This window comes from Equus asinus, chromosome 10 (assembly GCF_041296235.1).
Source record: "Equus asinus isolate D_3611 breed Donkey chromosome 10, EquAss-T2T_v2, whole genome shotgun sequence".
In the NCBI taxonomy this organism is placed as follows: domain Eukaryota; kingdom Metazoa; phylum Chordata; class Mammalia; order Perissodactyla; family Equidae; genus Equus; species Equus asinus.
Genome location: NC_091799.1, coordinates 75,718,268 through 75,745,926, shown reverse-complemented (window position 1 = coordinate 75,745,926; position 27,659 = coordinate 75,718,268). Strand labels below are relative to the sequence as shown.

The window sequence follows — 27,659 nt, the reverse complement described above, 5'->3', positions numbered from 1 at the left end:
CTGACCCAGGTGTTTACCTTTTTTTCTTTATTATGCAACCACCTGGCTATCTAACTATCCTTTCTGGAATGTTCACTTCTAGTTATACAGTGAAGGCTGGGTGGGCCTTTTCTCAAACAGAAATCTTGAGTAACTTGAAAGTATATAGTCAGATATCAAGTCCTACCTAGGCAGTAATAATCACATGGATTATCATCTAGATCATAACATGGAATACTTTATGAGTTATCAAATAAAGAAATGTTATCCTCAATGTAATTGTATTATTAAATGTATCTTACTGATAACCCAGCTATTAAACAGAGCATTGTATTAATCAGAGCACTCCCATCCACAGCCTTATACAGAAACAACCCACTGTATGTGATTCATCCATCAGGGTCTAAAGAGACGCTGTTGATCTTTTGAGGATCATCAGAGATCATCAGATTCTCAAAAGCTGGTTGTTTTGTCAAGATGGTTCAGCTGATACTCCAGCTTTCCACTGTCAGGACAACACTGACATATGAATTAACATTTGATCTCAACACCCTAATTTGGAGGAAACAAGATTACATATCAATGTCAAAAGAGAAGGAAGGCTGGTACTGTAATAAAAGAGGGACCATAGAGATATTTTTCGATGTATCAAAACATGAAAACCAGCATTTAAAAAAAAAAAAAGCAAAAACAGTAAAAGTCTTTTTCATTCCTGATTTACCTACATGAATAAAAAAGAAACAGAAAACAATGAGGGTCTTCCTTTGTATAGTATCTTTTGCAGCAGAGAATTGAAGGTTCTATGGATCTCAGAAATGCTACATGCTGAAGAAGAAGTTAACTCATCCACGTAGGAGAAAAAAACCAAAGAATAGTTGATTAAGTAGAAGAATTGTTTGCTTTTATCACTGGAGTAAGGAATTCTAAATAAAGTGTAAACAAATCCCTTTTTTCCCCTGGGTTATTGAAAAGCTAATTGAAGATGTGCTTTTTGTGCAAAGTATTGCTGACAGACTTCTTTTTTCCAAAGGGAAACTCAAAAAAGGTTAATAGACAAAGACCTTCATATAGAACCAGAAACAGTTATATGTGGATAATGAATTATGCAGCAAAATTGTTTTTATAGAAATCTGTTATGCACTGATAGGTACCAGCCAAGCATGTAGTACCTAAAGAAGGAATGTATGAAATATGTGCATGATTTATCAAATATGTTTTATTAAATTACTTTCCCCAGGACGGGTAGCTGCAACCTTTCTTCTTATTATAAATATATTTCATTTTAACAAGTAGAATTACTCTTAAAAGGTATGTGAGAAGCAAATTCTTTTCTTTCCTTTTTTAGAGACATTTCACCTTTACTTTTGATCAACTTCAAATGGACTGAGCCATCCTCTCAACGCCCATTAGGGAGGTGACTGGCGATTTATAAACAAGTTCTTATATTAAAGGGCAATTATTTTTATTACAGTTTTACTCTTTTTTTAAAAAAAGAAATCTGGGGATTTCTTAAATGGATACTCCCCTGAAATACTTAATCTGCTTTGTAAGTCAGAGTTTCTATGCAGTTAAGTTTTTATTCAAATGCAAGACTGACTTCTTTTGTGACTACAAATCTGGTGGTGTCAGAAGCCCAACATTGTAGTATCTTCAATGGACGGAACAATCAGGCATAGAAGTCAATCAAACAGAAAGCCATAAGCCACAGATGGGTTTAAAAACAAGGAAGTGTCATTTCTCTGTGTGTGGCTCACATTTTTGAGTTAATCAAGTTTAGCCACGGCTGATATGTAACTCAAGAACAGAGGACTGAAAGAGACTTTACAGAAAGTAGCTTAGGGTTCAAGCGCGACCTTCTGTTTCCAGCTGCTCCTGGTGGTTCCTCCCCCTCTTACTTTTGACTCCTGAGCCCAGCCCTGGCCCGTGAGTCACAGCCCGTTCCTGCTCCCACCTGCTCTCATCTGGAGCACCCTTCCTTCCACTCCCGCTCTCTGCAAAGGTCAACTCCAAAAATGATCACAAATTAATGGTTCATGTCCTATAAACACTCATTAATCAAGCTCGTGATACAGGACAAGTGGCTGGATTTGTTCACAGAAACACTTACTGCAAAATCACACCCAGTGCTCTTTTTTATGTCATCCACTGTCAGGCCTTCCCAGAGTTCAATCAGAGTCAGCCCTTTCTTGTTGTCCACATCAAACACAGCCTGTCAGAGTCAAGAAAACGACAGTGACAATTTTTATCACAGTAATTATTTTATGACACAAAACAGAAATAACCTCTCAAGTTCCTAAAGGAGAGACAAAAGACTCTGAAAATCAGCAATGAAAAAATGTCAGCTGTAACTATTATACTTTGGTGGGAATAAATGCTAACTCTCTAACTGGCAATTAGTTGTGATGCACTGTTGATGCCAGAAAATAAATGAGTGTTGATATCGATGGCATTAGTTACTATTGTAATCAGTTTTTTCACCTACTCTCCTTTTGTTAACTCTAACACTTTTGGTCAAAATGTCAATTAGATGATTAATAATGATTTGAAGAAAGGAATGAAGAAATGGAAGGGGGATGGGAGCAAGGAGATATCTGGAAAGTGAAAGCACGGATGATGGGGAAAATGTTGATCAATGCTGCTGGGGAAGGAGTTACAGGAAACAAAAGGAGGCACTCTGAAGAAGCTGGGAGTAATTATAAAGGGTTAGCTGTCCTGGCCCTGAAAGACCCTCAGGTAAATATTAAAACTTTCCCCTTTAAGTCCTGTGAAGACACAGAGGTCCAAGAGGATAGCATGAGAATCTCTGTCTGATACTCTGATACACAAGTCAAATGAAGATGCTTATGTTTCAGACAAGCATGAGAAGGCTAACCTCAGCCTAAACATTCTATTCCAACCTTCTGGTTGGTAACACCAGGTGATGGGAGGGCCAACTGGTACAGCTTAATCTCAGTAGATAGATTCACCCTGTTGTATCTGATTTAGAGCACACGCTGTCAGGGTTAGTAATATCACAACTTGAGTGGAAGGGACCAACAAAGTCATTTACTGTAACTTCCCATCCAAGAATTCCTCAAAACATTTTTCTGAGATGGTCACTGGGCCTCTGCTTAGAAACTTCCAGGGGCAGGAGGTTCACTTGTCTCAAGGCAGATTGTGTATTGATGCGAAGCTCTAACCGTAAAAACCGCTTCCCTATGACTTCGACTCGCTGGTTCTACAAGTTGTCCTCCAGTTGCAATAGGCACTTTTCCCTCTTTCAGCTTTCATGGCTAGTTTCCTTTTTCTCAGACTTAAATATTATGCTTCCAAGATCTCTCCTCTCTTCTGGATATACCTTAAATTCAACCATTATTTTCAGGCTTAGAATCTTTATTTTCAGGTGGCTTGGAAATCAAACTCTAAATTGTCATTTTGAAACACACTCCTGGTTAGGAGGCTAAGATGAAGACACAGCAATGTGTAGAGGAAAGAACCCTGACTTTCGAGGGTTCTGGAATTCCAGCTCCTCCACACAATGGCTATGCAATCTTTGGTGAACCTGTTTTAGCATCTGTAGGTGGATATCAAAAAACCCGCTTCCCAAGATTGTTATACAGGACAAATATAATAAACAGAAAATACACTCTGAACACTGGGCATCATGCTTGGGACATAGTGGGGCACGGTACAGGCATGTTCTTTCTCCTTAATAGCTTAAATTACTGTCACTTGTATGTGAACCCAAATCAAAATGCCAAAACGCTTATTAGTCTCCAGTTAATTGATACTTTTCCGCAAGAGCAAAACATCAAGGGGACCAGTGATACTTGCAGTCTCTGTTTGATGAATGCCCAGGCAACCTGGTTGATTTTACTTGAAAATATTATTTAAATTTAGACAGAAATATTTCAGCAAATTTCCTTTTTGATCGCACATTTTTATGTTCCTAAAAAAGCCTTTCTTCAACAGAAATACATGGTCTAATATTTAGGATTGTCTGTATGCTGTATTAGGTTATTTAATTCTAAAATGATTCAAATTTTTTTTAAATGAACACTTTCCCTTTGCAGAAAACATGTACTGATTTTCTTTTCCCTACGTTATGAATAAATGTCAGTTTATTGAAATGGAACAAATAAGAGAAAAAGAGCCTCTAGATTGCGTTATTAAGAACAAGCAGGGAAGGGATTTGGGGAGAAGAGAACTGTGGTAGCACAAATATGAGGCTTTGGTGATCAGGGAGATAAACTCCATGGCAAACTGACTTACTGCTTTTAAAAAACTTTTCTAAGGGGCTGGCCCAGCAGCATAGTGGTTAAGTTCGTGCACTTTGCATCGGTGGCCCGGGATTGGCAGGTTTGGATCGCTCATCAAGCCATGCTATGGCAGGCATCCCACATAAAATAGAGGAAGACTGGCACAGATGTTAGCTCAGTGACAATCTTCCTCAAGCAAAAAGAGGAAGACAGGCAACAGATGTTAGCTCAGGGTCAATCTTCTTCACACACAAAAAATTAAAAATAAAATAACTTTTATTAACACGTTTATCAACCCCTAATTAGCCCTCAAGGTCATATATTGGAAAGCCAAGCATCTATTATCTAAAAGAGAGAAATTTACTTAGGAAGATTTCCATTTAGTCGTATAAACAAAAACTTGATAAAAATGGAGGCTGTTTGCTGGGAAAGATTCACCCTGAGCTAACACCTGTTGCCAGTCTTCCTTTTTTGTTTTTCCTTCCTCAAAGCCCCAGTACATAGTTGTATATTTTAGTTGTAAGTCCTTCTAGTTCTTCCATGAGAACAGCCACCACAGCATGGCTACTGACAGATGAGTGATGTGGTTCTATGTCCAGGAACAGAACCTGGGCCACCAAAGCAGAGCACATAGACCTTTAACCACTAGGCCATCAGGGCTGGATCAGAGGCTATGTTTTCTTAGCATCCATGACTTTGCCTATTTTCTTCCCTTTGTCCAAAAGGGCTTCTTGGGTTTTATTCTCATTTATAAAACTCCTACTTATCTTTCAAGATTCATCACTCAATCTATCAATTTTCTTGTCAAGAAAAGTAGAGTACATTTATTCAACAAGCATTCACTGTGCATGGGCAAGCACCACGCTAAGTGTTGGATAAACAGTGAGGAGACAGGCAGACCTCAGAGGTTATTTCAATACAGTCATCAATGCTAAGTTAGGGTAAGTACTAGAATTCAGGGAAGCATCTAGAAGACTTGGGGAGGGATAGGGAAGACTTGTGAGAGAAAGAAATACATAGCTGAGACATAAAAGGTGAGAAGGAATTAGCCAGATTGATGGGCTAGAAAGAACATTCCAGAAAGAGAGACAGGATCTGCAAAGTCCCAGAAGAACATGGTGGGGGGAATACAACATAGTTCACAGCATCTTAGTACAGCTGAAGTGAGGAGAATTTTAAGTCAGAAAGAGAGAAACTAAGACTGGAGGAGAAAAGGTACAGACTGTGAAATGCCTTACAAAAAAAGTTAAGAGCTTGTATTTGAAAGCACCTAGAAGCTTTTCGTGACCCTCTCCCCAGCCTGTTAGGCAGCCTTCCTCTATGTTCCTAACTCAGCATCTGGCATGTATCTCGATCATGGCCTTTATTGTATTTGTTACTCCAGCTGCTGGTACTGCTAGATGCTTGATGTCTACCCTCCTGAATGTGCTCCTTGGGAGCAGACTGTCCTCCTTTCTGAAGCCCACTGTTGGCAATAGTCTGGTTCAGAGAGGGTCCTCACAAAATGCTTAGTAACAAGTAAATGAATAAAACAACAATGTGGATGGAGAGAAAGGATATAAAAGTTTTTTTAAATGGCAGTTAAGTTAAATAAGTTATTTCATAAGAAAGTTATGTCATAAGAAAATATAGGTATTGGATGATAAGTGCCAAAATGAATGGGGGACCAACCTGGGCATGAAATTGTGAGTGCCAAGAGGGTCAGAAACCTCTTCATGATGAAGATGGGAATTGCATTGGGCTTGAAGGATGGGTCAGATTTGGGGAGGCAGAGTGGGTGGGAGGCGTTGCAGGTAGAAGCACTGAACTGGCAAGAAGAAGGGCAGGCACACATGGAGTGGGGGGTGGGAGAGGGCTTCCTGGGGAGAAGAGGAAGATGGGGGGAAATGTTGCTGGAATTATCCTTAGTAGTTCTACCACTTTGTTAAAGAAACCAGGACCAAGGACTGCTTTGTCTTTATTTTCAAAGTAATGGATTTCTTTCAAGTCCTGCCCATAGTTTTGAAGGGGTTCAAGAAATGGTAAGACTCAGGGAATCAATGGTGGAATCAAATATTCTGCCCTTTCATCCACATGTTCTTCTCCACAAGTCATCTTTCTGAAATTCCACATAAAAGGTCCTAGGGGAAGGCACCATGTAGGACAGAGTGCTCCCTAAAATGTGGCTTCTGGAAAGTATTATGAACCTCCTAACCCAGTTCAAAGGGCTGCTTTAGGGTGCTTCTTACCATACCCCAGGGAGGGTTAGCAAACCAGATTAATGCAAGGATGCCATGGCTCTGGCTCTTGGCAAAAGCAACAGCATCATCAAGAGAAAAAAGAAAACAAAGAAACAAACTCTGATATAGAAAATTCTGTTTTGTGGTTTCATCAAGATACTGAATCAAGAAAATGACCCCCTCCTAGCTCACTTATGAGAATTACGTCATTCCAACATCCTAGGTTCAAATCTGGGTCAGACAGGTGACTGTAGGCAACTGCCAGGGATGTTTGTCTCTGATCCGAGCAGCTTTCAGTTGCACCATTGGCCAACATTTTCTATCTAAGAAGAAAAAGGCTAGAGAAGCACTAAAATGGGGGCGGGGGGGGGGGGTGTGTTCTGAAGTCCACGTTAAAGAAGAGGGCTGAAAGCACGCAAGAACCAAAGAAGAGATTTCTCGGTTCACTGTGGGGTCTGTACTGCAATCTGCACCCACATGATTACAACTCAATGTTTACTGAGTTTCTTAAAATGAAATCCAACAATTTGTTACTTGTGATTTGGGAAAGCATAGAAGAAAGGCAGGAACGATAATTATATTCTTAACTTTGTATATATCATCCACATTCATAGCCCAAATATAAGGATCGACAGAACTTTTCTTCAATTATATCACTCAGTCAAAGTTTATCAAGGACCATGGTTCAATTTTGTGTGTATATGTTTATTTCCAGAGAGTTTCACGTTAAGAATTCTACATTTAGAAACATTAAATTGATGAATTTTCCTATTCAGTCTATGCACAGATTAAATTAATCCTACGACTAGCAACGAAATACACTTTCAGAAGGTAATAAGAAAATTCTAAAAATGAACGTAAATACAAAAGGTGGTGGTAGATAATACAGGAAATCAAAAGAGAAAGGCGCTTTACCTTTTCAGTAATGATGCGATTGACACATTGCTTTCCAGTCAGTGGTAATGTACATTTCTCCAAGATTTTATGTGTATTTCCCTGTTTTAAAAAAAAGGAAACGTCAAAAAGACTAGTTATGGAGCAATTCTTATTTAAAATTGGTGTAACTACAGGATAAATAGGAACTATCAGAAATTGTCTCCTAAATAGGGGCTATTTCAAAATCTTTGCACAGTCATGCTTTTACTTTCTTTCTGGAGGCAGCTTCTGTCCCTAGAATAATTTAGGGAGAATGCCAAATGAATAGCCAAAGGCATAAAAATTTAGTTGAGAAGCATCCTGCCACAAATTGGACCTTGAGCCTCAGTCCTTGTATCATGTAATGAGAAATTCCACTTCTGGTATTCCACTTATTTTCCTCTTCCAGGGAATCGTCTCCTTGACAAACAGGAGCTATTATTTACCAAGAGTAGGCAGCATACATAGAACACAAATGCATAATATCCCTTTTTGAAAAATATTTTAATTTTGTTTAAAAAAGTAATATATACACAGAAAACAGCAGCTTTTGCCTCCCTTCTGTACCCTTAGTCCTGCTCTCAACAGGAATCAATTTCAATTATTTTTAGCATTTTCTTTTATACTTCTATACGTTTTCTTCTCACTTCTGCATTTTTAAATATTAAGTTGACCACGGTATTTATTTCTTGATCAATCAATTGTAGACATTATCAGCTAACTTCTTACTGGGGCACACAAAGACTTGACTCTTACAAACCCCCATCCTGCATCATCTTCAGTTCCCCCAGTATAGCTATGACACAGTTTGTAGGTAACTCAATAGTCAGACTGACAAAATAGACATACTGACAAAATGACCATGTAAAATGGTTCATTGCTTGGCCAAGCAGTGCCGTAAACCATAATTATATTCACTTTCTTATTCACTTTCCTAGAATTTGTCTGAGCCTCAGTTTGCTCATTGGTAAAATGTGTGAGCTGGCCTAAATCCACATTTCTTCAGTTTCCTTTAGCCACAGTACCCTTTCTTCAAACATAAAATAAAAGAGGGATTAAGAGTGGAAAGCAGGTTTTCCCCATTAATCCCTTCCTCCCACTCCCTAGTATAGAGGTGGCCTCTGAGGCACGTCTGGGGAGCACAGTTGAAACATTAGCTCTGATGATCTGATTATGATTATCATTAAGCTCTTTTCTAAGTATCAAGCACCAGGAGCCTAAATTAATATTTCCCTTGAGGCTGACCTATCACATTCTAGATCTTCTATGAAAAATGGCAAAATGCTTCTTCTGCTTCTTTTTTGGGTCTAAAATCACCACATAGAATGTCAACATCATCTTTCGCCATCTCAGTGTTTTACCTACTAAAATATGCACCTGCTACCTGGTTTACAACTCTCTCAAAACTGCCGTCAAAGCAAGTATATGATCCGAGAAGGAATTTCAGATAACTGGGCTTCATTAAGATTTTAGCCCTTGTGATAATGTGTCAACTTACCAACACACCAGTAATTAAAAGGTTTTAGTGTACTTAACCCAGTGCATGGCCCAAAAGGTATTCAATATTTTTTGAGTGAACGGGAATAAAAAAGGGAATTTTATTGGGAATCTCAGGTGGATTTCAAAAAAAGACAAACTCTACTACTTTAATTTAGTCAAAACTAGTGCTAAATACATACAAAGTGGGTAGACGTTACACCTTTAATAACAAGTTACATGCTTCTGGAGCTTATTGTATAAGAAAATTTATAGCTGTAGAAATAAAACTTCATTTTCACTTCATTTTAAATGATGTGTTTTCCTTTCCAGGCTTCAAAGAAAGTTTGCACGTGTCACAGAAGCTTAATTAAAAAGCTGAAATTAATGCTGAATATTGGAACTTCTCCAGTTGTCAGGACTCCTTACATGTAATGTAACTCAAACAAGGCACGCACAATGAGTCCGGGTCCGCCCGTGAACAAAGTGAACATTCTGCGGGCCCCTGAAGAACATCTTCTGCAGGGAGCTCTTAGTTTGTTTTCATTATTTCAGCTAGATCTACATCTCGTATGAGAGTAGCTACCTGGATTTTAATGAACAACTAGCTCTGTTTCAGGAGGAATCACAAAGAAGGTAGTGGTTCAGGGTGTGGGCTGGAGCCAGAGCCCTGCATGTACAGCCCAACCCTGCGCGACACCAGTTGTGCTGGTTTCCCGTGCCCTGCTTCCCATCCACCTCCCCTCATGGGGTTATTGTCAGGCTTCAGTGAGATGCAAGTGTCCAGTACTTAGCAAGTGCTCGAAAAACGTCAGCTAGTACCATTCATACAACCTACATTTAACATTTCTACAATCTACCAAGGAATTCTTTAGGAGCTCTTAAGTTCCTATATGAAGTTGGACATATAATTACACAAAAAATAGCCTAAACACAATTCCTGAGACCCACAAAACTAATGAAACCACAACACATATTTGGAGGCAAACCATATCTCTGGCCTAGGAAACCAGCACCAAGCATATTCTTGCAGTGAGAACAATGTAGCTAGATGACTCCATTCACATTTAGCTCCAAGACATAACACACATCAAGGAAAAAGAGAAAATGAGATGCAGAAAGATTAAAGAGTGTCACAATTCAATATTCAACAATAGCTTAGCTATGAAGCCAAAATATGACTAACTCCCACTTCAGCGCTCTATTCTAACCATGCGGGGCTGAGGCTTACAATGTGGTATGGCAGCTGCATAGATTAATGATTCACAAAGGAGGAACAATTGCTGAGTTTTTAGCATTTAAAAATAAATCCTGAAAAAGAGATGCAGTTTAGCGTGGTAGCAAAGAACACTGTATTAGGAGTCCAAAGACCCAGTTTTTCATCTTCTCTCTGCCATTTAATTAGTCATTTGGTCCCTTAAATTCTTTGTGCTAGGTTTTCTCTTCGATTGCCTTGTCTGCCTTATCTGATCACTGTAGGGATCAGGTGAAATGCTGTGAAAGTACACTAAACTAGGAGGGGTTGAACCTACATGCAAATATCTAGGGTTAGCGGGGTCTTGTTCATTCCCACTATCCTGCGTCCTTCTTTCTTTCTCAAGAAGAAATGTCAGAAAAGGCAGAGGAATGGGTACAAAGTGTAGCATTAAAAATGCTTTGACTAGTCCCGAGGACTCCTGATTTCAACACGTATGCCTTTATTTGCTAACTTCATCATAACCTTGGTGAATAAATTTCGCTCCTCCACCTGCTTCTCCAGCTTTTCCCCCTACCCTGCCTTTATCACTTGCAGGCCTCATGCAAGACCTCGGAATTCACATTTTTTTAAATGACTCAGGGCCTTAGTACTTTCTATCATTTGCTTCATGGTCTCTTTTTAATTCTTTAGATATCTGTGTGAAATCCTGGGTCTAAATTCTTCAGTAATAAACAACTCTGGTTAAATGATAATAAATCCCCTTGTTATCATTACAACAAGGTTTATGTTATGACAATAAACTTAATCCCAAATAACAAGCTCTCTTCTTCATAACCCGATGATTTTTGTACTTGATGTCAACATTTCATTCACCCGAGACAATGGAGCATTCCTGTAAGATTGTTTTACTACATAAAAACCTATTTTATGTCCATCTTTTCTGTTAAGTGCTTCTTAAGTATGGCTGCAATATATTTGCTCTTTCAGGTACCTCCTTTGGGAAGGCCCTAATAATCAAGTACAGGGAAGGCTTGAGAAGCTGGTTGCTCCTTAAGGAAGAACCAAGTCTTTAAGCCTTTGTCCATGCTACCTGAAACACACATCACCATGTACCCCATCACCCCATATTCAAATAACAACACCCTGCCTATTCTTCAGGCCTTGCCTCCGGTGCCATATTCCCTGGAGAAACCATCACCAACATCCTCTGTCCGGTGCCCCTATTCTAGTATCTCAGGGACACCCCAGTCTGGTGCACTTCTTAGGTGCTCCTGTGCTTCCTTCATTCATGACACAAGTCGTACTCGCTGACCTCCCTTCACCCCCCTACTAGGCTCTGAGCTCACTGAATGCTAAGACAATTTATCTTCCTATCTACAGCAATGAGTAGAGCACTAGGGAAACCATAGCAATCAATGAATGCTGTTTGAATATTGTAATTCTGATTCAAAGACCTCCAGTAGAGTTGGAGTTGTAAAATATCATCTGACTGAGTGTCTATGGACCACTAGAGGCTGCCTTCTAGTCCTAAGATATGTACTTGTTCATTCCCAGCATCCCTGAGCTCACTAGAAGTGAGGCTAGCAGAAGTATGTGAAGGGGCTTACAAAACTTTGGGGAGATAGATAAAGTCATGATCAAAGGGAGAAGCAGAGACATCTCAAGACCACAGTAGGAAACATACACATTTACAAGTGAAGAGAGAAATAGAATGATTTATGATTATTCTACCTTTTCCGCCTGCTCCCTCCTAAAGCTTCGAGACCTACACTGATTTGTTGAAAAGAGGGGCTACATGGCTGAACTTGGCAAGAGAATATTCAATCTCTGTCTGGGGGCATAACGAAACCTACGTCAAGTGTCCCTTTGGGCTTGCCAAAATAAATACCACAGAAGAAGCCTGAAATGTCATCACCCTTTGCCTCTTCCTTCTCCCTACTGGTCTCAATGCCTAAACCAAGTGAAATAGCTTCTATACACACACACACACATAAACACACGCCCCACAGATACAGAATATTCGGGAACATTGTATTACAAAACACATGACCGTCAAAACACTATGATGATTGATGTAGTACATAGAAAAGGAAAATGGGATTTGCTAAATAAAGAATATCAAGGTACTCAGAATAAAAGGACAAGATGATGATCTTATGCACACTGAGTTTATTCTCATGGGATATATTTGGCCTTTTCACAGTACCTATCTGGTAGGAATTCCAACAATCCACAAAGGATTTTAGTGGAAAGACTCGGCTAACTCTGAATTGGAGAACAGCTGCTATTACAAATGGTTTTTATATGTGGATGTAATAACAGTTTGTGGTTACAGGCACATTCTCAAGGGGAAGACTAGCCAAATGAGATGATACCTACAGCAAGCCGTTTCCCAGAAAATAGTCTTCAGGGCCTTGAGATCTCAGAATAGAAGACTATTTTTCTTCAACATAATACAAAAATATTTATCATGGTCTTTTATCTTCTCTCTAAAGATTGCATCCTATGATCTCTAGCCTAAGGATGGCAGAGCCCAGGAATGAGCAGGAATTATTTACTCTTTCCATTCATGAATTGTTGTGGTAGCTGAGAAAGCTTCTCTTAGTGTTAGTTTTTGTTTTAAGAACTATGGATACTCAAAGTCACAGAACTTAAAGTTATTAGCTTAATTAAATTCTATAAGACATTATAAAGAGCTTTACTGGCCGCTGGACTCTGATCTGCTTTTCTTCCCCATTACAACATTTTTTGCAGGCCTTTCCATCACTAAGGGAGAAATAAAAAGGCAAAACCCCGTACAGATTTCTATATTTTATTTATTTATTTTTTTGGTGAGGAACCATTGGCCTTGAGCTAACATCTATTGTCAATCTTCCTCTTTTTTTTTCCTCCCCAAAGCCCCAGCACATAGTTGTATATCCTAGATGTAAGTCCTTCTGGTTCTTCTACATGGGATGCTGCCACAGCATGGCTTGATGAGCAGTGTGTAGGTCAGTGCCTGGGATCCGAACCGACGAACCCTGGGCCGCCAAAGCAGAGCACATGAACTTAACCACTACGCCATGGGGCTGGCCCCAGATTTCTATATTTTAAAGGTGACTATTTTTTCCAAACAGATCCTAGCCATGAAATAGACTCATTAACATATGATAAAATATTGACAAGCTTTTATGAATAGAAAATATTAAACGAGTTGAAACTATGTTAATAATGAATTATCCTAACAAAAGTATGCTTCATCTTGGGACACTTTTCAATGTTGCTGAAAATTATCTCAAAAATGTTTCCCAGGAAAGGATTTTTTAAAAAATCTTTCATATTTGTTGGCTTTCGGTAACACATTTGGTTCAAAATAAATAGGATTAATCAACCTCACTTACTCTTGATAATTCTTCTCCACAAAAAGTACAGACAAGGTAAAACAGCCCTCCAGATTTCTATATGACGTCTTTGCTATTAGACCCGACCGGACTTAAACAAAATACTATTCACAGAGATTTATTCTCAACTTTGTAACAATATAATTATGATTCTTTTTATCCCTTCAGCATCCAGACCTCCTACTGTAATAAAAATAAAATCCAAACAGATTTTAGTAATAGAGCTCTCATTTATGTTCTCTAAAATACCTACCCGAGCTCTGCTTGTTTCCAATAAATGACAACTATGACTGAATTTGTTTGCTTTTCTGCTCTGGAAGTTATACCCTGAGGACACATTTCCAGTACAAAATACTGAGAACAAAACACTCTCCTTTATATTGTTAGTGGTGACGGGACTCGCCAGACAGAAAAGTTAGTAAAAGAAAATGGAGGCCCAGAGGCAGGGCACATGGATTCTCGGCTCGCTTTCGCTCTTCATTTTCGACTTGACTTTTATCAGAATCTTTAACCTCCATGGAATTTGGTTTGTGTGTTTTTGGAAGGGAAACAATAAGACCTATCGCACAAGAGTATTGTAATGATCAAATGGATGTGGTAAACATGTAACTGCTTGAAAAAAGTTAAAAGTGCTCTACTCTGTATGCTCAAAGTATCATTATTATTTGAAGAATTAATGAATGCAACAAGTATTTATTGAGTCCTACTGTGCACCACGCATGATTCTCTTCAGTTATTATGATAGATAGAGCCCCTGCCCTCAGGGAACATAAATTCTAGTGACAAAGGGGAATGAAGGGTCACCAGAAGAGAGGGGACTTCTGCTCCATATAATAGTCAGGGAAAGCTTCTCTGGTATTTTGATCAGAGACCTGAGTGGACTCAGGGAGCAACCCACACAGATATGTGAGGCAGACCATTCCAGGCATAGGGAATAATAAGTGCAAAGGCCCTGAGGCAGGAGGGTACTTGGAATACTCCAGAAGCTTACAGGAAGAGAGTACAGCTGGGGAGCTCATTGGGTGAGAGGAAAAATGATAGTAGACGAAATCAGAGAGGTAGCGAGGTTGGAGTCCACAAATGATGGAGGGCCTGAGAGACAACAGTAAGAAGTTTGAACTCGAATCGAAGTGAGATGGGAAGCCAAGGAGGGTTTCTGAGCCAAGGAAGAAGTGATATGATCTGATTTATATTTTAAAAAATCACCCTGGCCACTGTGTAGAGAGCAGACCGTGTGTGTGTGTGCCTGCACGCGTGCATTTCTACCCAACTCTTCTCCCTTTGCTCTCTGACAACAGGGATCTAATTGTAAATCCCTCAACACGCACTGCCCTCCTTCACCCCAGGGCCCATCCCCTTAACCTGCAATGCTCTAGTCCCTGTTAGACTCTGCCTCATCCTTCAGGTCTCCACGAAAATGCTACATCCCATAGGAACCCCACAACGGAAATGGGTGCTGGACTCTGCGCCCTCTACTTTGTACATTCTTCTTTTTTAATTATTGATTTCTAGGACTCTAACCCCACGAGACTGAGCTGCCTAAAGGTAGGACCATATCTTTCCATTTCTTATTTCCTCAGACCTTATCATAGTGCCTAGCACATAGTCTGTCCTCAATAAATATTTGATGCCTGCATAAACAAGTAAATTAACGTACTCATGTAAGGCAATTCTACCAAACTTCAAGACAAAGCATCAAAGGATATTCATTTGATTATTCATGTTATCTAGAGGATGGAAGGCACTAAGCCAGCAAACTTGTAAAATGTTGGTTCATTTCTATATGATCGTATAGAGGTAGGAATGAGCCAGATAAAAAGGGAAAGGGGACAGAATGTGGAAACCACCCAAGAACAGGAAATGACATGACGCATTTGTGAAGATCCTAGCAGAACTGAATCCCCGGGAGCAAGGATGAGGGAGGCGGCTGGGAAGCTGATGACAAAAGGCCAGTGGGCTAAAGTGAACCGAGCAGTGTGGGCTTAACACGATCCAGCTATAGACCAGCCACTCTGGCAGTGGTGTGCCTGATTACCAGGAAGGAGGGTTAGTCTGGCAGCAAGGGGACTTTTGGGGACACAGCAACAGTCATCCAAGCAGATGTGACAAGGACCTAAACAAGGAGAGTAGAAATGCACAGGAGGGAGCAGATCACAGGGGTATTGTGGACACAGTATTCACAGTGCTTGGTATAGGGGTGGGAGCAGAAAGCACCCTGGGTGCCTTTCCAGATTGGGGCTGGGAGATCATCACTACCCTACTTGGGCTAAGCACACGGAAGCAGATTTTCAGGGGAAATGATTTCACTTATATATGTGTTGCAGTTGAGGTGGCTGTGGAACAACCAGGTGGAGTTATAAAGTTGTCTGATAAGAAAGAAACACAGTTCTAGAGCTCATCAGAGAATTCCAGAGAGGAAATAAGGATTAGGGGGTCACTGAGTGAAAAATAATAGTTGGTGCCAAAAATTTAGATAGCACCCAAGAAAGTTACTGAGGGTGAGAAGGGCAGAGGGCCTAGGATGGAGTTATGAGGAGTCCTGGCAGGCACCCGTAAAGAAGGGGACAGGGCACCCAGAGGTCTGGGTTGGTGCAGCAGCTCTGTAAGCCTATGTTTACAGCTTTGGGTCCAAGGCTGTTGCTACAGTTAAGGCCCTTCTCAGATTGCTGGAGGGGGACAAAGAAAAGCCAATGAAATCAGTTTTACCTTTAAGGACATGGATCAGAAATTACACACATAGCAAATGCTCAAATCCCATTGACTCAAACTTGGTTGCACAGATGCATCTAAATGCAAGCAAGTCTGGGAAATATGGTCTGCCATCGGGCTACTGTGTGCCCAGATAAAACCTGGAGGATTCTAATACAAAAGGGAAGAAGGAGAGATGGGTAGCAAGGGGCACAATTAGATTCTCAGATCATTTTCTTTTAAGTATTTTACTGATATCTAGCTCACCAAAGCAAGGAGAGCTTTGACCAGGAAAAATAAAAAAAGAGAAAGAGGTAATTCTGAAAGCTGAAGCTTCCAGAAAAGGGCAGAGGAGGCAGGGATGCTGGCGCAGAAGGTAGCTCTGGTGAGGATGTGGTATGGTATGGTCTGATGAACACAGGCTGCACCAAACTGAAACTCCGAGATCTGCCACTTACCTGGACAGTTTTCTTTTCTGCCTATATCCCAGTCTTACTGCAGAGGGTCCCTGAGAGGTTAATGAAATTCAGTATGTGCAATGCGACACACAGGGCCTTGCACCTAGGAAGGACTCAAACTGTGACTCCTTTCTTTCGTTTTCTTCCAAATTTTAGAGGGCAGAAGAAGGACATCAAGACACGAAAAGAAGCTTAAGAAAGAGGGTGGCTGGACCCCAAAAACTGTGCCTACTTCACGATGATGCCTGGAACAATCTGCAAGCTCAACCCTGAGCTTAAATGACAACATTTATGCCTGAGCTAAAGGACAATCATGCTACAATGCCACTTTGACACCAGTGCCTGCCGCACGTCTCCAGAGGTAGTTTTAAGGCAGGGGAAACATTATGATGGTTAGCCCAGAACAGCACTAGGAGTCAGCCAGATTTCAAATTCCGGAAGCTGCTGGCTGGCTGCAGAGGCTTGTGAGGAAAGAGTCTTATTAAAACTAACAAAAAAGCATGCGTTTAAAAGTCAGGTAATGCTGTATTGATAGCAACTTGCATCTGTCACCCTATCAACGAGGAAAAGGAGCAAAAAGAAAGTTCCACCTGAAAACCAGTTGACAGCTCCACCCACTTACAGAAAAAAAATTAGCAGCACAAGAAGACAAGACTCTATTTCTTTGATCAGGTTTTAAGCCTTCGCTGCCAACTTTTCACTCTCGTGTCTCACAACCTTAGAGATGCGTCCCCCAGGCTGTTCACTTCATCATTAAGGCAGAAGTTACCGGGCGTGTCTAAAAGAACAGATCATTAACTGGAGAGGCTACCAGGAGTGAAAAACCTCCCTTCTCTATCTCCTTTCCACCCCCTACCAACTTTCAGCCAGAGCAAACGATGCAGGAAAGAAGTGGCGAGGTCCCCGTGTTCCCTTGAGCTGGGCCAGTAGCAATACATAGTGGCAACCACCCATTGTGGGACCACAGGTAAAAGGTGAAGGCAGCAAGAAGAGAAACTTCTGTTGGTCAGTTTTCAAGGTTATGTAACTATTAAGTGTGAACAAATCGCTATTATTATTTTAATCACAAAAATATCTTTTGTTAGTTTATTCAAATGAAACTATCTAGGGAAAAATACCTAACTCCAGCTTGGTCTAAAACTCAATGCCAATGGCCCCACTGAGAGAAAAAAAAGAAGAAAGGTAAAAATATTATCTTGCTTCCATAAAAAGCTTTCATAAGGGATTTTTAATCAGAGGTTCAAAGCACCATTTATTTCCCTCTATCAGAAATTCCAGCTGAGAAGAAAGAAAAGACTTTGGGGGAAAAAAAAGAGAATTTGCTAAATACAGGCCTAATATTTTGAAAATGAATGCACAAAAATAATCTGAAATAAGTTGGACTTCAGTAAACGCATCAACATTAAAGTAACAACAAAAGGAAAGTCGGAAAGAGGTTTCTCCAAACAGACATTATGTTCTGGAAAAACATTGGATTTGATTTGCATGCTTGGCATGCTTTCGCCTCTGAAATGAAGTATTCTGGATGCTTTTGCAAGATATCTCTCAGAAGTCACCTGTGTTGGTTTCATTTCTATTGTTCCATGTTTATGCTCCACTGCTCACTTTCCACTGTTTACAAAACAATTTATGATAATTTCATATTTATTACAGTTTTCACAACAAAACCATTTCATGGCACACATCACTCTGTAACAGAACCCTCCCATGGGAAGCAAGTTAGATGCAAATCTCTCAGCTCCATATACACCCACAGTTTAGTGATGCTGCATCACTCGATGAACACAGGACGAACGAGCTACCACTTCGACTCAAAGTAGCAGGTCTCAAGGTGGGAAGGGGTAGATTTTGTTTTAAAACTAAGAATTAAAAAGAAGGAAGGAGAATGAACAAAGGACATAGAAAAGGAAGTGGGTACCACCCCAGATCAACTTTGCAAATCATCAGAAGCCCATGGAGTCAGGTCAAGGAGGCAGTTAAGCTCAGTTGGTTCAAAGACACTGAGCTGGAAACAAGAAAGAAAGTTATACTGATAGCTCTGCAGTTAGAAGAGTGGGGTTTGGAGTCAGAGACACCCAGGTCTCATCTCAGTTCCAGCAGTTAGGTGACCTCAGGCAATTTAGTGAACCTCTCTGAAGCTTTGTTTCTGGAACCATAAAAAATACCTATATCAAGTTCATGGGCTTGTATACACAAACACATACAGAGCACTTAGTGAACTGTTGGCACACAGTAACTCAATAAATAGAAGCTGTCATTATTGTAGGATGATGATATCATCACCATCATCATCATTATTATTAAATACAAGCTCCATGAGGTCAATGATTTTTGTCTAATTTTGGTCACTGCCAAATCTTAGCAGTGTGTAGCACATAAGAGGTACTCAATAAATATTTGATGATTTATCAAAATAAAAGTATAATACCTTTCAGAATAAGGACACTTGCTATCACCAAGTCCACCATTTTCTAACATGTTCTCAAAATGGCACCTCACAGCCTTGGTAAGAGGCCATACTGTTCATTTGAAAATAACTGGTACTAAAAACTCATAGTCTATTGTGTTTTTCATTTTGCACACAGATAGTAACCACTATAATCATCTATAAACCTGAATCGACACATCTGCCCTGACATCTTTTCACTGCTTTTCAAGACATTACACATTTTACATTTAAAGAGTCTATGAAGCAAATAATCAAAGAACATCCTGATGTTTGCTTCACTCAAAGTTAACCAACCATTGAGCTGAATGATAATAAATAACTGCCTTTATTTATAAACTTTCTCTCTAAAATATAAATGCTATCAACTTGAATAAGCCAGAGAAAACAATAAAAGCCACGGTCGCATGACCTGGTTTACAGGATTTTGGCGTATTGTGTATTTCCAACAGCAGCACACGTTACCTTTGCAGAATGCTCCATGGTGACCACCACTTTGGTTCTGGCACTTGACACGAGATCCATAGCACCTCCCATTCCTTTCACCATCTTCCCCTGTAAAACAGAACCAGAACATAAGAAGTGAGTCTCCATCTTTCACTTCTTTAGTATGTGGCAGAACACAATTAACTTGTAATAAGCCATTGTAATAATTAGTGAGAAAAAAAATCACTTATCTTCATTGCTTAGTACTTGAAGGTTTACAACCTTAATATTCTGTTCTTCTATGGTTGAAGGATAAATATTATGATACCACTTTTAACAAGGGTGGCTAACGTTATTTTGCTGATGATACGTTAGCAATAAGACAAACAGTGCATAAGAAAAATCTTAAGAACTTTTCCAAAGTTCTGGCACATTAATATTATTACAATAACATGAGATTGAAATCCACATGCCCCTGACATCAATTTCTTTCTTTTTAAACACATAATAGGCACCGCTGAGTCTTCAATTACAGACACTTTCTAAAGCACTCTCTTGGAATTCCTGCAGATTAAAATGCCATTAGGTAATAGGCTGAGGCACTAATGGTGTTTCCCTGGTAATGATTAATATGAAAGGTGGGTCTGTCTTTCTAAAACTTGGCATTTATCTTGCTTTTAGAAAAACAAACCAAAACAAAATGAAAAATATATTCCTATTAAGCGAAAACAGAAAACAGAAGCTGAGTTCAGGATCCTTTCACCATTCTCATTCTATTTTTGTTCATCTGTCCATCTCCTCATTCATTAAACATTTACCAACCACCTTCTATGTGCCACACACTCTGAATAATTCCCACTGTCTATTCTGTCTCTTGGTTACAGAGTTTTGGAAAAAGCAAATGTTTCCAGAAATGATGAAATAAATTCTTACTCAAGTATATTGAAGAGAAATGTTGTCTAACATTTAAACCTCCTTAAAATTTTATTTTTTAATCCAAGTCCTCTTGCTGATTTGACAGTGAATTCTAGCAGGGCTCTTGGCCCCTTTCCTATAATTGCATAGCTATAAAGAGATTAGGCAATGCACCCACATCTGGCTTTAAAACACAGACTCAAATCCATACCTTTACGGTACAAAATATGGACAAGCCAGAGATGGAAGCAATGAATGTCTATCAAAAACTCTATCACAAAGGAAGTTTGAGATTTTTAAAGCATCAAAAGACCCTAAAGCAAGTCCATTCCAAAACACCTCAACCTGCTGTGCTAAGAACCTCCGGGCAGCCTCAGCTTCCACAGATAGTGTCCTTGGGCAGACTCCAAGGGCGTAAGCGCTAGAAGAACGAAGAAGCCAAAGGAAACCAGAAATGAAGCTAGTGTGTTAAAAATTCCTTGAATTAAAAAAATTCCTTGAATTAGAATATACCACACACGAATTTTGTCCCCTGTGACACAATGATTACAGGCAAAAGCTGCTGGCAGCCTCATATGGGAAGCTTGTCCAAGTTAGGCAAATCTGATTTACAGATTTTTAAATCACTGTCAATTATTTAAGAAACATTTATAGAGCACCTACTGGGTACAAAACACTGTGCTGGCACATAAAGAGCTATAAAACATGGTGGGAGGCTCTTCTCTTTGTTGCTGTTAAAAAGAACATTCCTGCTTGACTCAATGTAAATGAACAGCCTTCATCACTCAAAGAGATTCAAGGGGTCTGATGTCTTATCCTTAAAGCACATGCCTCAAATTTCAAAGCACTGTTTTGAGACTTAAATATTTGTTTCCAGGAGTGAAAAATACACAAGATTAGGTGCAGAACCTCTCAGAGCTATTCTATTAACCCATTGTACGACACTGGCAAAACACCAAATCTCTCTGAATTTGGGTTCATTATCTACAGACCAGGACTAACAATATCTGCCCTTTCACAGAGCTGTTACAAGGAAGGTATCGGATAATGTATAGAAAATCATATAGTAAATAAAGTTTATAAATTGATTGACTTATATCCTTTCAGTCAATTCAGTTTACTGAGTGTTAGGTATGAGGCTGGCATTGTACTGGGTGCTGGGACTAGAGGTTATCAAAACAGGCTTCTTTTCCTCATAAACTTCAACATCTGGGGGACGGAAAGTATTCATGAGTAATTAGAGAGACTTGGACCAAAGTTCCTGCCCTTAAAAGAAGCATATCCTACCAATCCCTCATGCCCAAGGCAGAGCAAAATGTCCATTCCCTGTGTCCCTGTGGACCACTCAGCATGTAATCTACCACAGTGAATTTCAACCTTTTCCCTCATCCTTTTTTTTTTTTTTTTTTTTGCATTATAGGTGTTTGGGTGAGTGAGTGGATGAATGGATTAAACTAACATTGGTCAAGTTCTAGCAGAGCACTGTGGATGCAACTGCTAATGGTGCCTGGGGAAGCAGGGATAGGAGGAAGAGGCCCATGGGAATTTCACAGAGGAGTGTTTCACAAAAGTAGTCTGCCAGATGGGAAAGAGAACAGCAGGATCTCCTAAGAGAAAGCATTTCTGGCAGGTTAACAGGAAAGCCTTCAAATATTTGGTTTTGTGCTTTTCTTTTCTTTTTTTTTTCCTGAGGAAATTCATCACCCTGAACTAACATCTGTTGCCAATCTTCCTCTATTTTGTATGTGGGTGACTTCCACAGCATGGCTGCTGACAAGTAGTGTAGGTCTATGCCCAGGAACTGAACCCAGACCGCAAAACAGAGTGAGATGAACTTAACCACTAGGCCACAGGGCCAGCCCCTTGGTTTTCCCATTTTTTTCAGTATGTTCATTGTATTGGAAAAAGAAAATAAAATGTTTTCCTCCATTTCAATTCCCAATGATTTCTGAATCAGAATGAATAAAAAAAAATTATTCTATCTATACCAGCAGAAAAAAAAATAAAAGTTGTATAAGACATACACTCTGATGCAAGTGAGAAATTCATCACCATCCTTCAACCCAGCTTAGTAGGCTCTCTTTTGGGACCCAACTACTTGCAGGACCCAATTCTCCACTGAAGTTAGGGGTGGCCATGTGCCTGAGTTCCACACAATAGAAGAGAGAGAGGTGATATTTGTGATTTCCAGGCTCGGGCCCATAAAAACTTCTCATATGCAACCCTTCATGTGTTTTCACCTTCTGCCATCTGGATGCTGACATCTAAGGTGACCTTGGAAGATGGCTGAACTTCCCTTAGCCTGGGTCCTTAAATGACTGTGCGTAGCAGAGCCCACGTCCATGGAACCACATTGCATTGTTCAACATGAGTGCAAAATAAGCATACAGGGTGCTAAGCCACTGAAATTAGGAAGCTTTTTGTTACAGCAGCGTGTGTGACTAATATAATGATTTGGTGCTCACACGAGTTCTACAGAAGGATTAGAATTAGAACTAACTGTTATAGCTGCACAACAGAGGGGGGACCTGAGCAAGCCTCCTTAGGGGACGTTTTACTATTGTTCCTCAAGGGAAGTGACAATGTCAGATGCTGTGCCAGGCACTCTGATTCACCTCTACTCAAATGTCTAACACACTGCTTGACATTTTACAGAGATGAGAAACCGACCTCACCCTCATCTTCATCTCCTGCCACAAATCCAACATTCTATTTAACATACAAAACAAGGAGTGGATAAAACAGAGAGGTTAAGGAGCTAAAGATATACCTTTAAATAAATCACAAGAGGAAAATTGATAGTTTGAGAAAAATAGGCCTATAATAAAGAAGAGATTCTGGGTATAATTGAAGCACTGGGCCAGGGTGATAAAAAGTGTGGCTTTCGTTAAAATCTCATCAGCAAACATACATTTCTCTTTTTTTGTTGTTTTTTTTTTAGAAAGATTAGCCCTGAGCTAACTGCTGCCAACCCTCCTCTTTTTGCTGAGGAAGACTGGCCCTGAGCTAACATCCGTGCCCATCCTCCTCTACTTTATACGTGGGATGCCTGCCACAGCATGGCTTGCCAAGCAGTGCCATGTCCACACCCGGGATCTGAACAAGTGAACCCCAGGCCGCCGAAGCGGAACATGCAAACTTAACCACTGCGCCACCAGGCCGGCCCCATACAGTTCTTGAATGGTGCAACTTTCGTTCTGAAAGGAGTTCTGGCTAGCATAACGGAGAGTTGACTGCTGGATACTCATTTCACAGCCAACCCATCTTTTTGCAGATAAGGCCTGACCCTGATATCAAGTATGCAAAGAACACTGCAATAAGATGAGCTAGAAAGGCTGCATGCTCTATTATGACACAGGTACACAACTTTTCTAAAAAGATACTGACTCAAGTATTATCCTCAGTTCACCAATATTTATTCAGGATCCGCTATAAACCAGGTACCAAGATACGAATTAGAAATAAAAGATGTACATGATTAGCTATCTTTTTTCTAGAAATAGACTGAAACTAAAATCAACATTTTACTTATATAATACTTACTTTGATCCCACTTCCTAATATGAGAATTGTAAAGAAAGTACAAGAAATTCTGTTAATAGGCATTAGCATTAAAAAACCCTCAATGTATCAAAGTACAAATATTAAATGCACTCCCAAAGAAATAATAGTTAAGTTCTAAACACGTTTGGTGACATTTTAAGGTTTTTATGAAAAAGGTAAAATGAACACATTTAAACAATTCTGTGAAATGCTGTTTAAAGTAAAATATAAAACATACCGAAAATCATTCTTGCCATCATCTTTATCATTAGCACATAAATAGTAATGGCTCTAAATATTCTGGTCTTAAGAGACAAACAGCTTATAATATATAGAAACAATTTAAAATCATTTTAAAAAATGCTATGTGCTCCACTAGAAAATGTGAATTGACCAGAAGTAAAAGGGAGAGACAACTGTGGAGCGATTTATTAATAAAACTAGGGCTTCTTGCTCAATATTAATCATCAGAACATTAAGTACCCACCTCAATCCAAATACAAGCCTCTTTATTCCTGTCTCACTTCCTCATTATTAAAAAATGCTCTAGGGAAATAAAGGGGCCTCTAATCACGCTCAGAGTAAAGAGCAGGAGCGAGGGAAACTGAGAAACATTAATAACCACATGTGTTTAAACACAAGAGACGCGTTATAACTCCTCTTTTTAAAGAAAATAAAAGATCTACAATTTGCTTTAGTTTAACAAAGTTCTAACAAAGTTACAGCAGAATATTTCTCTCTTCTGTGTTAGACTTTGTATTCAAAACCAAGAGAAATGTGATTTTCCTTTCAAAGATGAATTGTATTTCCCAGGACAGGTGACTTGATCACGTAAACCAAGCAATACCGAACTAGAAATATAATTCTAGTCTCTATTGCTAAGTAAGTTAACAGAATTGCTTACAACAAATATCAGTTATCAATCACAATATGGGATAAAAAGAAAAAGCACAACAAAAAGCAGTACTTGGATAAACTCAAAATTTCATTTTAGCAAGCTCTCTGGTTCCTGTGCTCTCGGGGACCTTGTTTCATCAATTACACCCTGGCTCCAGTTTCTCCCCCCTCCTCCCTCGACAGCTCCTCCCTGTTGATTCCTCAACGCACTGAAATCCGGTTTCTGTCTTGACCATGCCCTTGAAGTGAGAACTACTCGATCAGGTCTCTAATACTTAGTCATCTGACTCAGTAGACACTTTGTGGGTTTATTTCACTACCTTCCTGGACCCTTCTATTACATTTTACTGTTGTCCACCAACTCCTTGAAACTCTCCACTCATGGGCTTCCATGGTATAATATCTGCCACCGTGAGGCTCTCAGGCTCCTTGCTAGCATGCTTTCTCCCCACACCACCTTTGTGTGTTGGCCAACTTAAAAGTTCTGTTCTTGGCCTCCTGCTCTTGGTTCTACTTGTTCTCCAAGACTGCACTTCATCTCTTCTCATGATATCGACTTACCCTGTCTCTGATGATTCCTAAAGCCACATTTCCAGCTCAGATATTTCCTCTGAGTTTCAGACTTCAATATCCAAACACTTCCCAGTCACCCTGTGGCACAATCTGTTAGCTGATTCCCAAAATCATTTCCTCTTAGGATAGTTAGGCTACATTTTCCAGCCTTCCTTGAAGATATGGTTAGCTATATGAATAAGTTCTGGCCAAGGGAAAGTGGGTGAAAGTAATATGTAGTACTTCCAGGGCTGGACCATAAAACCTTTCAGGGACATTGCTCCATGTTCCTCCCCTTTCTGCAAACTACATGTTGAAAATTGTGGAGCCATGGGATGGAAAGAATCTTAATCCCCTCATTACTGCACAGAAGAGAGGTTCCCGCCACTTAGGGATATTCATTTGGTTCTATGTGAGTGAGAAATAAAAACTTCTACTATATTATATTAATTATCACATGCCTCAGCTCAGTATGGTCCAAATTAAATTAAGCATCTTTATCAAGGCAAATCTCATCTACCTACTAATTTCCCATCTCAGTTAGTGGCCAACCATCTACCTCAAAGTCCAAATCAGAAAAGTCCTTATCTCTGCCTCTCCTTCATTATCTGTGTATAATCAATCTGTGTTTCAAACACTAAGAACTCCAATATTCCCAATATTTCTTGAACTTGACCTTTTCTTTCCCTAAGATCCTTATGATTTCTCCCTAGAGTGTCTTAACAACATCGCTACTAATCACCCTATGTCCAGCCTTGTCCCTCTCATGAAAATGATCTCTGTAAAATGAGCGTCTTATGTCATTCCTCTGCTTAAAACCTTTCACTCTTCCCCAGGGCTTCAGGGTTAAGTCCAAGCATCTCAGTCTGACAAAAAGGCCTGTGGCAACCTGGCCTCTATCCTCCTCATTTCCCCACACCTTTGTTCCCATTTCTATTCCAGAAGTGAGTTGCTTGTACACAGCATATGGCTCCACACCCTAAGGTCCCATCCTCATTCTATCAAGCTCTCCAGCTCACCCTTGATGTATCAAATCATGACCGCTTCTTTAAGGAAGTGTTCACATACCTCTGTCCCACCCCATCAACAAGATTAGATAAAGGACCTCTCTTGGGTGCTCTCACAGCATCCTTGCTTTTCCCCATTTTAGAATTTGCCACGTGACCTGCATCAAGATCAGGGCTGATGTTCCACTGGCAGGTAGTGGCAAAGCCACACAGGTGGTTATAATTGACATTCTTCCTCACAAAATGAACACTATAGTCTCTCTAACCAACCTCCTCTTCCCACATCTAGTAACTTAAAACATAATAGCCAGCCTCCAAGATCCTATCCAGCTGCCACCACCATCTGTTCTGACTGATCACATCTAATCAGATTAATCAGTGCCTGTGCACTAAAGAAATCAATTAACTTCAAATAGCAAAAATGAGTTCTGTCTCAGAGTATTAACTACACTGATTCTCTCATTTTGTAAAAGTATAAATATCATTCAGTATTGCCTCCATAGTTCACTCATGAAACCTCATCACTCTAAGAAAAAAATCCCAATGCACATAAAATTGATTGTAGGTCATTAACTCCATCTTTGTATAGGAAATTAATCAGCATTTATTAAGTGAATAGTTATAAGTATGAAACTTGTATTTTCTCTTCCTAAGGTACAATCGATGTTTGACTAAATTTCTTTTGGTTATAAATGAGGCACTTTGCGTAGGTTGACTTCTTTGTACAAGGTCAGATAGACTAACATTCTGATCTCTCTATTTGCTGGATTAACAAAATGGACAACAGGAGAAAAACTCTGTGCTATTCTTAGCTCTGTTTTGAAGTAGTAGTTTCAGTCTTCACAGAGTCTATTCATAATTCTGCAGAGATGAAAACAAACATCAAACAATCTGGCTAAGTGAGTTCACTTTGTTTTATCAGGCCTCCTACAGAAGACAATGACGGAAAGAGTGTGAGCAAGTGCTTAAGATATAGGGATGGATATAAGGAGATTTGTTTTTATTTAAAATGATTAAGCATTATTACATTATAAATAAGTTATTTAATTGAATTTATTGAATAAAACTAAGCATTGGAGTTTCTAGTCCTGTACATTAGCCAGAAATAGAATAAGTATAATACTTAAAAATCCAAGGATAAGTTATTTTCTCCATTAACAACCTCTTCCTTCCATTAGGTCACTGAGAGAAATATGTTAGAATCATATGAAATTGCCCACATGTGGCCATGTGCAACCTACAAACACAGGAATTCCATATGGTTGCTTCAAACTCATGCTCTAACGGTAGGAAAACAGATCCCATTTACTATCACACAGAAT

General features: G+C 39.6%; 1 protein-coding gene across 1 annotated transcript in view; it reads right to left on the bottom strand.

Annotated features, from left to right (window-relative positions):
* The window catches only part of OXCT1 (3-oxoacid CoA-transferase 1), a 129,736-nt gene that overhangs the window by 5,838 nt on the left and 96,239 nt on the right, over positions 1-27,659 (bottom strand). The window contains exons 14-16 of the mRNA XM_044779370.2: positions 19,463-19,552; positions 7,352-7,432; positions 2,087-2,188 (exon numbers count right to left, since the gene is read on the bottom strand). Of these exons, the coding sequence (XP_044635305.1) occupies positions 2,087-2,188; positions 7,352-7,432; positions 19,463-19,552 (273 nt within the window). The remainder of the gene's footprint in view (positions 1-2,086; positions 2,189-7,351; positions 7,433-19,462; positions 19,553-27,659) is intronic.